This window comes from Cordyceps militaris (assembly GCF_000225605.1).
Source record: "Cordyceps militaris CM01 unplaced genomic scaffold CCM_S00004, whole genome shotgun sequence".
In the NCBI taxonomy this organism is placed as follows: Eukaryota; Fungi; Ascomycota; class Sordariomycetes; order Hypocreales; family Cordycipitaceae; genus Cordyceps; species Cordyceps militaris.
In genome coordinates this window covers 4,298,175-4,312,208 of record NW_006271972.1, presented here as the reverse complement: position 1 = coordinate 4,312,208, position 14,034 = coordinate 4,298,175, and the positions used below count along the sequence as shown (strand labels likewise).

The 14,034-nt window shown below is 53.3% G+C and overlaps 5 protein-coding genes across 5 annotated transcripts; all 5 read left to right on the top strand.

The window, feature by feature from the left end:
- Nucleotides 1-645: 645 nt before the first annotated feature.
- On the top strand, nucleotides 646-2,767 carry CCM_06380 (uncharacterized protein; the record flags this gene model as incomplete). The annotated part of the gene is made up of 7 exons (XM_006671520.1): nucleotides 646-698; nucleotides 814-1,058; nucleotides 1,124-1,536; nucleotides 1,583-2,254; nucleotides 2,332-2,384; nucleotides 2,619-2,703; nucleotides 2,738-2,767. 7 exons carry the CDS (start codon nucleotides 646-648, stop codon nucleotides 2,765-2,767), a joined length of 1,551 nt encoding a protein of 516 aa, XP_006671583.1.
- Nucleotides 2,768-3,320: 553 nt separating this feature from the next.
- On the top strand, nucleotides 3,321-4,900 carry CCM_06379 (eukaryotic translation initiation factor 2 gamma subunit; the record flags this gene model as incomplete). Its single annotated transcript, XM_006671519.1, has 2 exons — nucleotides 3,321-3,835; nucleotides 3,883-4,900. The coding sequence occupies 2 exons, from the start codon at nucleotides 3,321-3,323 to the stop codon at nucleotides 4,898-4,900; spliced, it is 1,533 nt and encodes a 510-aa protein (XP_006671582.1).
- Nucleotides 4,901-6,328: 1,428 nt separating this feature from the next.
- CCM_06378 (ELMO/CED-12 family protein) lies at nucleotides 6,329-10,169 on the top strand (the record flags this gene model as incomplete). The annotated part of the gene is made up of 7 exons (XM_006671518.1): nucleotides 6,329-8,335; nucleotides 8,357-8,435; nucleotides 8,699-8,768; nucleotides 8,844-8,885; nucleotides 9,005-9,134; nucleotides 9,302-9,386; nucleotides 9,514-10,169. 7 exons carry the CDS (start codon nucleotides 6,329-6,331, stop codon nucleotides 10,167-10,169), a joined length of 3,069 nt encoding a protein of 1,022 aa, XP_006671581.1.
- Nucleotides 10,170-10,876: 707 nt separating this feature from the next.
- Nucleotides 10,877-11,407, top strand: CCM_06377 (prenylated Rab acceptor 1; the record flags this gene model as incomplete). The annotated part of the gene is made up of 1 exon (XM_006671517.1): nucleotides 10,877-11,407. The coding sequence occupies one exon, from the start codon at nucleotides 10,877-10,879 to the stop codon at nucleotides 11,405-11,407; it is 531 nt and encodes a 176-aa protein (XP_006671580.1).
- Nucleotides 11,408-11,505: 98 nt separating this feature from the next.
- Nucleotides 11,506-12,780, top strand: CCM_06376 (uncharacterized protein; the record flags this gene model as incomplete). The annotated part of the gene is made up of 1 exon (XM_006671516.1): nucleotides 11,506-12,780. One exon carries the CDS (start codon nucleotides 11,506-11,508, stop codon nucleotides 12,778-12,780), a length of 1,275 nt encoding a protein of 424 aa, XP_006671579.1.
- Nucleotides 12,781-14,034: the final 1,254 nt, after the last annotated feature.

The window sequence follows — 14,034 nt, the reverse complement described above, 5'->3', positions numbered from 1 at the left end:
AGCTGTATGATCATTACAAAACATGGCTTGTGATCAGGTCTTTGTGTTCTCGAGTGCGAGGCTGTTGGACTTGCTGTATCACGGAATACCTCCCTATCATCAGGCCGATGACCAGGGACCAAACTGAGCCGTATGAGATGTCGCGAAACACGTCGGCGTTGTATTTCCTCGCTACTTAGTGATATCTGCTCTTGTCAATTTACGTTAAGCCTGTCACCGCTTTGTCCTGCTTCGCGTTATTGTCATTGATGTGCTTGTAGGTCTGGTAAGTGCGGCTTCAGGTATTGGATGGAAGGAAGTGACATTCCCGCACTGCTTAATGCAGACTCATGGAACTATTAAATATAGACTAATAATATAAGGGGGTAGACTAAGTCACGCCCTATCTACCTAAGTACCAAACACTTAACTAACATTCAACGCTTTTAGTAGAGCGCAAAAGCATATTTTGCTCGCTCCGTCTCCATGCCGGGTAGGTGCAACGCCCCAAAGGCAGCGGCAGACCTTCCACTACCATATTATGAACGAAGCACAACGCAACAAACCGAGTTGATTAGTGGATGGAATTTCTGAAGCTTCCTCATGAAAGAAAGATCACACATTGACAATGGTTAGCCTAATTTGCCTAATAATGCCTCGCACACAATGGGATCCCGAGTACTTATATCACGTGCCTCCACCCCCACGAAGCTCTTGGAGTGAGCTAAAGGTCTAGAGCAGGTCTACAAAGTGGGTTTGTCGTTCTCCTTGCATTTATCGACTTGCCTTGAATTAATTAATTATACGGATATCAAAATACCGAGTGCAACCTAGCTACTGTGACGACCCCGGAGTGATACCGAACCTTAGCAGCGAATACCAACCCCTCATTGCCGCCGCCCGGCTTGTCCCTGGCTGCCTGTTGGCATTTGGACGACCACCGCCCAGTCTGGCTCGAGCATTTTCCAAGACCCCAAGGACCGCGATTGGCGAAATGTCCAATAAATCGGATATGGAGGGTTTAGGCCCATCGCATATAGTTGACCGGACCGAGTCTGTTGACCCAGAAGCAAATCCAGGTTAGTTACCATTGCGACGAGTCGTGGAGATGCGACGCCCAAAGCCCGTGCTAACAGATTCGCAGAAGACACCTCGGACTCGGACGACCAGTTTAGCGATGCTAGATCAGGACCGGCAACCCCCAAAATCCGATCTCCCACACCAAAAGTGAATAGCAAGCAAAAAGGTGCAACTAGAAAAGAGGAAATCATACCACCTGAAGAGGAGGATGCAGCTGCAATTGTGAACGCCAACAAGCAGACTCATACCAGTATAGCTGAGGAAACAAAACAAGTTGAAGAAAATGCCACCCCCGACGAGGACGATGACGACAGAGGAGACGGGGCCGACGATTTCGGTGACGACTTTGACGATTTCGAAGAGGGCGGGAGTGCCGACGATGGCTTCGACGACTTTGACGACGGCGACTTTGCCTCACCAGAGCCAGCAGTGCAGCTGCAGGCGCCAGTAACTCCCCAATATAAACCACCGCCATTTGTCAGTCAAACCTGCTCATGGCAAGACCCATTACTGACATTTCTAGGCCATTCCTGATTTCGACGGCCTCGACCCTGACCAAGTCCTCGAAGCAACGGAAGATATACTAAACACATTATACTCCCCCGAGATGCTCGAGGTGCCCGCGCCTCAAACTCTTCCAACAGATGCGTCTGTTTTTATCAACCCGCGTTCCGCTTCACTATGGTCGCAACTGGTTGCGCCTCCACCCCTCGCGCCACCCGACTGGATCCGCTCGCGGACACGACGTCTATTTCTCGTGTCGCTCGGCGTACCCGTGGATCTTGACGAAATTCTACCAGCCTCGAAGCAAAAGAAGCTGATATTACCCTCGCTGAACCTCAACGCCTCGTCACCGCGTGCATCCAGCGACGCCCGCGGCAGCGGCTCAGCACGGCTAAAACAGGGCGACGGCAACGCATCGTCGACGTCGCTCGACTCCCAGGGTAAGCCGTCTGCGTCGAAAAAGCGCAGAGGACTGCCGGCAGAGCCTGACCTGGATCTCGTGGCCGCGCGCTACCTATGCACCACGACGGACGAGGCCTTGGACGGCATGACGGACGAGGAGCTCAAGGCGCACGTCGGCAAACTCGAGGCCATGCAAGGCTCCGCCAAGGACGTGTTGGAATATTGGAAAAAGCGGACTGATGAGAAGCTCGGTGACCGCGAGGCATTTGAGGGCGTTATAGAAAACCTGGTCAAACATGCGAGAAAAGTTCGAAAATAACGATAGATGGCATCTTAGAATGATAAAAGGATACCTTGGCTACATAGGTAGCTACATATGTTGACAACGACTACATTAATACATCGTCACCAGACAAATGGTCAGTCCAGGTCCAACGAAATTCTTATCATAATCTAGTCACATACGAAAATGCTAGACATGATACAAGACCATCATATATTATTTTACCAGCTAGTCCAGTTGCTATTTAGCAATAGGAACTCTCAACCGACTGCAAGTTACTTGAGTCTGTCGAAATGAATAAAGTATTCGAGTTTGAGATTTCGTCTCATAGCGTCTCTGTCAATTCACCAATGAATCAAAAAAAATGTAGCAATTGCACGTTTCGATCGTGCGACCTCCGGGTTATGAGCCCGGCGCGCTTCCACTGCGCCAAATTGCTTTCCAATTCGTTGAAGGTGTGTGCGTTATTATACTATATGCATGCTTTAGACTAGTAAGACAAAGAGGCTTGGCTACTAAATTGTGTGCTACGCCACACCTCACACCTCTTGATCCTGATAGATTCATAATCATAATTTCTAACACATCTGGGGGTCAATTTTTGAAATTCGCTGCCGTGTTTTTAGGGCAAATAATTGAATAAACCTCAGTTTTTCTGATCTGAAGTATTACCTTCATACCTACTCGCTAGAATACCTATAATATAAACCGGAGGCCTTGGGCGTTCGTTGGGCGCGTGGAGGGGCACAACTTATCGGCACAAAAATGGCTTAGCGCAAGAGTCATACTCTGAACTGCACACTTTGAATTTTGACACTGATCAGGCGAATTCTACAGCTCTGACTCCTAAGTCGCGACCACGCCAACGAATACCCAAAACAGTGCAAGGTTTTAAATAGGCAATTTTTCCATCGTTGCACGATATTCTGCTCACAAATTTTACCTGTCCTCGTTGAGCGTGCCCGGCGACCCCGCCTAGGTGTAGCTTGTTCAGAAAACCACAAATCTCGTGTGCGCATTTTGCCCCGCCTCGCCGACTTAACATCTACAAACCACCGCTCCTACCGCCATCATGTCTGCCAACGGCGACCGAAAATACGATATCGACTCCGAGTCCGACTCGGGCGAGTCCATTAACAACGCCCCCGGAGATGGTTCCGACACCAAGCCTCTCAAGTCGGCCCTCAAGAAGGGCAGCCAGCCCGCCCCCGACGAGACGGCCGCGAAGCCGTACCTCCCGCCGCAGACCGACCCCAAAGACCTCGACGTTGCCAGCCTGACCCCCCTAACACCCGAGATTATCGCTCGCCAGGCCACCATCAACATTGGTACCATTGGACACGTCGCTCACGGAAAATCGACGGTAGTCAAGGCCATCTCAGGCGTCCACACAGTCCGCTTCAAGAACGAGCAGATCCGCAACATTACCATCAAGCTCGGCTATGCCAACGCCAAGATCTACAAGTGTGACAACACTGCCTGCCCACGTCCTACCTGCTACCGAAGCTACAAGAGTGACAAGGAGGTTGACCCTGCGTGCGAGCGCGATGGCTGCGGTGGCACGTACAGACTGCTACGTCACGTTTCGTAAGGATATCCTTGCTACGTATATGTCATATCGCTAACAAAACCAGGTTCGTTGATTGCCCAGGTCACGATATTCTCATGAGCACCATGTTGTCAGGCGCCGCCGTCATGGACGCTGCGCTGCTTCTGATTGCTGGCAACGAACCTTGCCCCCAGCCACAGACCTCGGAACATTTGGCCGCCATCGAGATTATGAAGCTGGACAAGGTCATCATCCTGCAGAACAAGGTCGATCTGATGAGAGAAGAGGCTGCCCAGCAACATTACGACTCCATTCTCAAGTTCATTCGCGGTACTGTCGCTGGCCAGTCTCCAGTCATCCCCATTTCAGCTCAGCTCAAGTTCAACGTTGATGCAGTCAACGAGGCCATTGTTAACACTATTCCTGTCCCCCCCCGTGACTTCAGCAAGCACCCCCATATGATTATTATTCGATCATTTGACGTCAACAAGCCTGGTGCCGAGATTGACGAGCTCAAGGGTGGTGTCGCTGGTGGCTCTATTCTTCATGGTGTTGTCAAGCTCGGCGACGAGGTTGAAATTCGCCCCGGTATCGTGTCCCGCGACCAGAGCGGTGCCATCAAGTGCACACCCATCTTCAGCCGTGTCGTTTCGCTCAACTCCGAGTCCAATGACCTCAAGTACGCCGTCCCTGGTGGTCTGATCGGTGTTGGTACCCGTATCGATCCTACTCTGTGCCGTGCCGATCGCCTGGTTGGCTTCGTGCTCGGGCTCAAGGGACGCCTGCCGGACATTTACAGCGAAATCGAAATCAACTTTTACCTCCTCCGCCGCCTGCTCGGTGTCAAGACTGCGGATGGCAAGCAGGCCAAGGTTGCCAAGCTCGCCAAGAACGAAGTTATCATGGTCAACATTGGCTCAACATCTACTGGTGCCAAGATTGCTGCCATCAAGAACGATGCTGCCAAGCTGATCCTGACGAACCCCGCATGCACGAGCATTGGCGAGAAGGTTGCCCTGTCGCGTCGTATCGAAAAGCATTGGCGTCTCATTGGCTGGGCCACCATTTCTGCGGGTGTCACCCTGGAGCCTAGCAGCTCCTAAATACAAAGCATAATGAGGGAAAGAAAACGAGGGAAACCGAAAGACCGTCAAGCGATGATCACGACATCCGTTTTGGGATGAGCCATGTCTAAGCGTCACCTCGCTAGAGATTTTATAGAGGAAGATGTTGGGCGATGGGGGCAGGACAGGTTCATGATGCAGCGGTGTTAGGCTACAAAAGGGCACGGTCGTTGTACTTTGTCGAACTGCTTTTTTTGCGAGAGAAAAAGAGGTGTTGGCGTGTTGTTTTTGGCGGACAAAAGGGAGGAATACCAAGCATCTGAACGGCCGTTGTTTATGAAAAACGAAATTTCTTATGAGGTTTTTTGTATCCTGGTAACTCTAAAATAAATGAATAAAAAAGTTAACAATACGGGTTGCACATGTTGATTGACACTCTTGTTTTCTCCGCGCCAAGATTTTGACTCCCTGGCAAGACAGGGTTCACGTAACTACCTATACTCTTGTCTATTCTGTGACATCGTACTTGTTGCTACGCCACCCATCATCTGCTGGGCGACGGAACAGCAGTACGCACGCCCAGCATGCCATGAATTGTCTATCGTCACTCGCTGATAATTAAAGAAAAATGGGACATAGACCTCAGTATTACCTATAATGTATTAGAGGCGCATAACAGAAATAGGTACCTACAGATGCCTGCCTTGTAACTAATGAAGCTACCTTGGGTATTAACAACTGCGTGCGAGACTGGCACTACAAAGAAGGGCGAAGTATGAACGAGGAACAAGTCATGCTTATTATTCCTTGTTATTCTCTTCTTTGTCCTTTTAGTTCTCCTTGCCTTTACTCTTTCAATTCCTTTAGTGCCCGCAAGACTGGCAGCGCTAGGTAGGTAAGTACCTATAGAGGTACCTAGGGACTCTGCTGAAGTATGCTGGACGAGAGCTCGAGGAGTATAGATAGGTACCTAGGAAAAAGCTTTGGAAATGATATTCATGGCTTCCAGTTCATAAAAAGCATGCGCCGACTAGATTATATCACAAATATCCTTGATACTCAGCTTTAGAATTGATCCCCTCCCTCGGCTGCAGACCGGACTTGCGGCGCTGCCAAGGTTCACGGGCAGCCACCATCTACCGTATCTAATCTATCGGTGCGGCGTTGTCAAACGCAGCAGTAGATGACCAGTGTTTCCTCAACACCATCAACCAGAGGCGACTCTGCTTCTGCCGTGCGCCGTTGTCTTCCCCGTGTCTGAGGCTTTGCCATTGCTATCATAACGGAAGCCTATCGGAAACTAATACATGGTTATGACACTGAGTCCGCTCCCTATATCCTGGCGCACCCACCCCTTTTACAGCAACGCCTCAAGTGTCCAACCCCAACCGCCCGCTTCGAGAGAGCCACGCCACCACGATACCCGACCAAGACGATACATAATAATATACCAACTGACGGAACGCCATGGATCAGGCCGACATCCCAGCGCTGCTGGCGCGCCTGTCGAGCGACGAGGACGCCGCGCGCAAAATGGCCGTCTTCAAGCTCCAGTCCTCCATCAACGACCCAGCGTTCGCCGACGTATTCATCTCCTCGGGCGGCCTCGTCATCCTGCGCCGCCTTATCATGGGCGCCGGCGGCAATACACTGGCATACTCCCTGCAGTCGCTCTCGCGCCTCCTCGAGGTCGACATGGGCTGGGACATCTTCGAGGGTCCCAGCGCGGGGGACCTGGTCGAGCGCATCGTCGAGCTCATCGTCACGAACCCGCTGGTTAACATCCTTCGAGGCGCCATGTCGATCTTGGTCGCGCTTGTAAGCCATTCGCAGTCGACCAACGAGGCCCGCGGCAGCTCCGGCAGCTTTGGCTTCCGCGCCCTGCGGCCGGCCATTGCCGTGTATCCGCAGTTTTTTGAGCTCGTCGTCCAGCAGCTGCAGAGCGCCGACCACGCGCTCTGCGCCAACGCGCTCATGCTCACAAACGCCCTGATCCGCGACGCGCTGTCGAGCAGCAACACACCCGAGGGTACCTTTGAGGGCACCGGAGAGGAGTGGACTACCATCATCAAGCGTCTGCACGATCTGGGGTTGGTCAAGGCCGTCTACAAGATAATGCAGAGCTCGACGCTACAGGACCTCGCTCATCCTGTCCTAGAGTTCCAGGCCCTCAGCAAGCTACTGCTGCGTCGTTGGAGGGATGTGCCCGTCGACGTAGACAGACCCGAGCACAGGCGTACCTTGAAAGCGCTGCATCTGGCCAGTAAACCAGAAAAGAATCCCGACGTGAATGGGCACTCGAGGGACGACTCCGCGGACGGGACGAAGAAGGAAGGCAAGCGACGCAACCCCGACAAGTGGCGTCGGCTGGGCTTTGAATCGGAAAGCCCTTCGCAGGAATTTGAAATGAGCGGCTGCCTTGGTATGATGGATTTGGCCGACTATGTGCGCAAGTTTGAGGACAGCTACCAGAAAACACTGCTGGAGCAGTCGGTCAAGGCTGTGCGCGAGCGATGTCCCATTGCGCACGCAAGCACAACCGTGACCATGATATTGTATGACCATTTCGATGTGGACAAGACCGATATGGAAGACACCAAGGGATATCAAAATCTAGAGGGCAAGAATTATGACCAGCTATTTCGACCCCTACTGTTGCAGTGGTCTCGACTTCACACCTCGGCGCTGCAAGCTTTCTTTCGCATTTGGAAGAGCACTGGGGCCGAGACGGACGACTTTGACAAAGTCGGCGAGCTGGTGCGCATTCTCGTGGAGCACGTGGTGGGACAGTCGTCGCGCACTCGCGATGTGCTCGAGGTGGAGGACGACATGGCCGAGTTTGACGTGGCGCGCCTACGCGAGCTGCAGATGGAGCTGCTGGAGCAGTCATTTGACGACACGTGGGGCGAGCACCTGTACCAGGTCCGCGAGACGCTGCGGCAAGAGGCTCTGCAATTCGTCAAGGAGCAACGCGTGCGGTGTCTGCTGCACGGCTCATGGTCGATGCACCCGGCGGTGGCGGCCGGCCCGGACCAGGCCAGCAAGACGAGCGACGGCAGCAAGGAGCAGTGGCGGTTTGCCAAGCTGTCGCATAACCGGCGCTACTTGCACTACGCCGACTTTGACAAGCAGGCGCCGCAGGACCCGGGCCTCGCCAGCCTGACGGAAAAGATTGACCTCAATACCATCAGCTCTGTCGTGTCCAACGTGTCGGCCAACAACGACCAGGCGAGCCAGAGCAGCGGCTCGACGGTGCAGAGTCCGGGTGTGCGCAAGACGCTCACGACGACCAAGATTACCATTTACAGCTACGTGCACGCGGCCGAGGCGGCGCGCGGCGGCGACAGCAGCGAGTACCCGATCCTCGAGCTGTGGCCGGTCAACCACAGTCTGGCGTCGGAGTGGCTCGACGGGTTGCTGATGCTGCTGAACCAGACGCCGATTACGGCGGAGACGAGCAAGCTGGTGAATCTGGTGAGTGATTATGGGTTGAAGATTCGACTGCTGAATGTACGGATGGACGGCGCGCTGGAGGGGCCGCCGGCGGGGGCGGGTGTGGTGCCGAGCCGGGATGGTTTGGATGAGGATTACTTTTATGAGATTTGAGGCGGCGAGTCGATCTTTTGCCCGCTGCAGGGAAAGGAAGGTTGATGTAATTTGGTTTATTGGTTCTCTCTTTTGCATATACCCTCTGTATATGGTGATGATGTTTTATATCATCAATGTATATTCAGTTTCTGCACATGGTTCTTTATATATACTATGGAAATGGTCTGGAAAAACAGTCACGAACTAGACAGCCTTTGTTTTATCTGGTACGCGGTACTTGTTTGTTAGGATGGCGCCATAACCTCGCTTGTCAAATTTATTATGTGACGGCGCTTTTGCCACCGGGGACAACAACACGGTGCATGTGTACACGTACCACACACACACGCACAAGTTGGCTGTAGGGTAATCTTCCATTGATTTACTTATGTAGTTGTTCCCCGGCTGTGCTGCGTGCGTGCGCTGGATCGTATATGTATGTCTCGGCTGACCGACTGTTGGAAGCATGTGGTGAGGAGCTCATGCATTATCTCGAATATATTTGGATCATGATTGGATGGAGGCCTGATTGAAAAACTATGCATACGAACCTAGTCTCTGCTTGGGGAGTTGCAATGGCCTCTTGAAAAGAAGAACAAGAGAAAAGAATGATGCGGCGGCCCGTTGCAAGTGTGGAGTTATTGCGGCATCTGGGGCGCTGGCGGAGCCCGGCTTTGACTTTTGGGTAGGAATGCGTGCATTGCGCGAGACTAACTACTGATAGCAACTTGCAACTGGCGAGCTATTGTATCTTATAGTTGGGTTGTTTTCCTCCGGTGTACCAGTATTGAATACCGAGGAATATCAGTGATATTATATAGAAACGAGTCGGGATCTCTGAGAGAAGCACAGAACTTTGATACGAAATTTTCATCCTTGACCAGCCTCTCTCCTCCAGCCTCAGCCATCGCCGGCCCACCAGAGTGCATCGCCGCCGGTAGGTCAGGTATTATGTACTCGGTACTTGGTACTTGGGCGCAAAGGGCGGTGACTTGTTCGGCGCAGCGTTGATGCCTGGTCAAAGAAGCCCCATGCTCACATGTAACTCTTTTCACCTGGTCCAGCGGTCCGGTCGACGAATGGCCAAGGCTCCGGTGGGTTAGGAAAAGAAAAAAAGCCATTTTTCTCGGCTGGCTTCGATCCATTGGTGTGGGCACATCGTAAGCTCAGCGCGTGGGTTTGGTCCGGATTTGCCGTTCCGGGGGACATAATATCTCGCCTGGCATTCTTCGCTCCCTTCCTTTCCTCCTTGCATCCGTACTTTGCCTTTTCCAACTTCTTTCATTTTCTCGGTGGAAGAGGGGAAGAGCAGAGTGTTGGGGAACGACAAAGCCCGCTAGCTACGGTACGTGCCGTGCAGGCACAGGGCGGAGGACAGCAACGACAAGTGCCTCGCCGGGGAGCTGCTCTGTTGACGGCAGCCAGCGCCAGGTATTGGAGGCGAGGTCTTGTCCTTTTTGCGACCAGCCTCGTTCACCAACGAGATTCTGCTTCATTTGGCCGTCTTGAGAGGCGTTGCTGCTCAGGATTCGCTACTGCACGGTGGCTGACTAAGCAGCTGCTACAGCTCGCAAGCAAACAGCAGGCGCGAACCACGAACCCCCCACTGAGTCCACTGGAGCCCACTGAACCGCCATCATTCCCGTTGTGGATTCGCCAGGACAGTTCCCTGAAAGTCTGGCCTGATCAAGGCCAAGCCACTCGAGACGCCTTCCCCTGACGCGGAGGACACTTGGACGATACAAAAAAACACTTTTCAGCAACGGCAAGAATATTCATCCCTGCACACTCCAATTTCCCATCCACAGGGTCGACCAAGAGAAACGAAACAGCCAATTCGAGCTCCGCTCATTTTCAATCTTTTACCTGCCTACTTGCCTACCAAAACCCTCGCATCCCTCCCTCCTAAAAACTACCTACCCAACCCTTTGCCTACGACTGCAACAGAGTCTCTTCGCTTTGGCTTCCCTCACGCAACCCACAATCTGCAGGTATGTGAATCCCTCTTGCTCAGACAGATAACCCCCTTGATCGCATCCCCCCCTCCCGCTCCTCGCTACGTCCGATAGGCTGGCTGCATCATTCGTGGCGCCCTTGGGCTGCTTTTGCTGCCAGACCAAAATCGCGAAGAACCGAGCTATTCTACTAGGTCGAGCAAGTCACTCGACCTGCGACGGTAGCTGGCAATAGTTAAGTAAAGGAGGCGTCAACACCAATGCCCACCCCCTTTGTCTTTGTTGCTCGCCCCCCCTTCCCGCGCCAACCACCATCTATCTGCCTTATCGCAAGGGCCGAGCGAGCACTCTTTGTCTGCCTGGCTACGACTTCCCAGACGCAATGGCTAATATATTCTCCCACAGCTTCTCTTAGCAATTGCCACCATCACCCAGCTAGCATCTTTGCGCCGCGCCTTCACCCCGCTTCACCATGTCTCGCATCCAGATTCCCCTCGACGCCTTGACGTCCCGCCTCAACCTGGGCGAACGCTTTCAGGGTTTCCGCGCCGGTCCCCTCTCCGGCCGCTTCTCCAACCTCAAGCCCATCTCCGAATTCCTCGACTTCAAGCGCATTTCCAAGCCCGCCAACTTTGGTGAGGCCCAATCACGCGTCAACTATAACCTCAGCCACTACTCGTCCAACTATGCTGTCGTATTCTCCATGCTCAGCATCTACGCTCTCCTCACCAACTGGCTCCTCCTCTTCGACATCATCCTCGTCGTCTGCGGCATGTTCATCATTGGACGCCTCGACGGCCGCGATCTCGAAATCGGCACTTTCCGTGCCACATCCTCGCAGCTCTACACGGGTCTGCTCATCGTCGCCATCCCACTGGGTCTGATTGCTTCGCCTTTCTCGACCCTCATGTGGCTGATTGGCGCCTCTGGCGTGGCCATTCTTGGCCACGCTTCCTTCATGGACAAGCCCATCGATGAGGCTTTTTCCGGGGAGGCGGTCTAGGTGGTCGGCCGCAAGCTCCCAAATTTGCGCCCCAATGGGGAAGACCATCAAGGCGCGGGCGGAGGAGGACAGACGGCGATGCTGGTCTGTATGAATTAATGTTTGGTAATGGTAGGGTGGAGGATGTGGGCTCTGACGACGATGAGAGCGATGGCCATGGAGTGGGTTTGCCTGCGCGCCGCCAAACCCGCTTCATCAGCGATTCTTTGCAATTTACTGGCACCGACCTGGGCGATCGCTCCGATGGTGTCGTCCGCCGCGGGAAACGTTACCAGAACTCGGGCGACGAGTCCGACTCCCAGGCAACATCCGACAATGGTGAAAGCGAAGATGAAGATGAGACCGAGGGCAGCCAGAGCGGGAATTCCCAGCTGTCCCTGAGCGCCAGGGAAGATGCGCTTGTTCAGTCGGCCCTCAAACGAATCAGCCGCGCGCAAGCCCAGGGCCGAACGGATGTCAATCTGAACAAGAACGAGCTGGCTGCGCTCGAGCGCCGACGCAAGCGCATGCAAGAGGAGGCTGAACGGGCTGAGCGGGAGCGCGCTGCACGCGCGTCCGGATCCAGTGGAAGCGATCGAAAAAAGAAGCACAAGGAGCAGCGAGTTGCTGTGCCGCTATCCCAATTTGTGCCAGTGTCAAAAAAGGAGCGCAGTGGCAGCAGTCACCCGCCACGCAAGGACTCGCTGCCCTCGCGCTCTATCGTGGGAGACTCTCCGGACCAGCAAGTGTACCCTCCGATGGGATATTTTCCGCCGCCTTCGCAGTCGCGCTCTCGCAGCTCATCGCATTTGCAACGCCCTGGTAGCCGTGCTCGCGACACCAACAACAACTCGCCCCCGGTCGCCTATTATCAGTATGCTTCCGGGTCTAGTCATAGACATGCTTCCGACTCTATGACGCGCTCTCACACCCGCGGCCTGCCTCGTGAGGATGCCTGGAACCCGGACTCGTCCCTGGACCCGTTTCAGTACCAGACCGATGGAGCGCGTGCCGCTTACCCTGCTTCATCCAGGGGCAGCCGCTCCGAGGCGGGCTACAGACAATCGTCACACGGTCACGGCACCTCGTCGCCTGCCACTAGAAGTCACCACGGCTCTGCGCGCCCCAGCCTTAGCAGGGTGTCTGATAGTAGCGAGACGAGCGGGGAGGACACGGCCAGCGACGAGCTTGGCAACGGAGCACAAATCAGGGAGCAACAGCAGCAGCAGCAGCAACAGCAACAGCAGAAACAGCCTGTACGGGGGAGGAGAAGTAGAGACATCGTCGTCGAGGTAGAACCAGAACCACCATTACCACCACCACCAGCAAAGAAGAAGTCTTCGTCACCAACGAAACGAAAGCCCGCGCCGAACGGGAAGAAGAAGAAGAGGTAGAATGACAAGGGGAGCTTGAAATTTGGGAATTTGGGATGCGGGATAGAACAGGATGTTGAAAAGGATGCATCGGAATGCGACGGGATGCGATGAGGATTGTATTTTTTGCGTTTAGTATTCACTTTATATTCCTTGATACCAATATTGTGTAAGTGGCCGTAGCCTGACACTACAATAAAGACATGTTCTTTCATGCAAGCTATTACTACTATTTGGTGTTGGGTTTTTCATGCAAGCTATTACTACTATGTAGTGTTGGGTTTGGTGGTGATGACGAATGTGAGGTCAACTTCGATTGTCCATGAACCAACATGGATATGCACCGAGAAATGTTGCCCCATGCGTAGCCTCGTTGAATTCAAAACTCTTTATTGCTTCGGACACTTTCTATAACTAAACCTATACATGACACCGTGTGGCGTGCACCCAGCCAGCCACGTCGCACAGCCTTGTCTCCGTGGCCTATCGCAAGCTGACTGATACAAGTCACAATCCTGCTTGTGCCACGTCACGTAAGCCTTGCCAATGCAACGAACGAGCTGGTTTAATGTCTCATTTATCGAGGCAAGTGAGATGGTATACAGCGCATCTTTCGTGCCAAGCCGAATAGAGGTCCGCCTGCCAGAACCCTGAGCTGAGCACGTGCCTTTGTTGTAACAAGAACAGCCTTGTGTTAATATTCTATCTATTTATGTATGGACTTAAGAGGTTGCTGATGTCAGCTTTCAGGGCCAACTGTCGCATCTTCTGTCATCATTTCAACCTAGCAAAGCTCTCTAGAGTACGGAAGCAGCCTTGTTGAAAATATAGTCGGCATGTTGGCAGGGTGAGCAATATTGACCAAACTGTATACCCTTAAGACAGTGTGTTAAAGTTGGCCGAGGCCCAAGACAGGAAGCTGAGCCTTGGTTCAATAAGGCTTTGCGAGCCACAACTATCTGCTTGCGCCAGATCTAGTGTGTTGCTACCAGAAGGGAGAGGGGGGGCGAGACGTTGTCCATGCCGCCGCCAAGCAACCAATCGCCATGTCTTTTATGATTATAATCTTGTGTTCCGTCGTCACGTTGAGAAACACCCTAACGGTCTTTGATCCGGTGGCTTACAGAGACGCCCAATCCAACCCGTTGTCTCTGATCGGTGGGCTTTTGCAGAGCCCGCCCTGTCCCCAACTGTCTGTGATCTGTGTCTTGCAGCACGCAATAGGCAGCGGCAGGGACTGTGATCTGGATGTCTCGGAGGCAACTCAATAGTCAG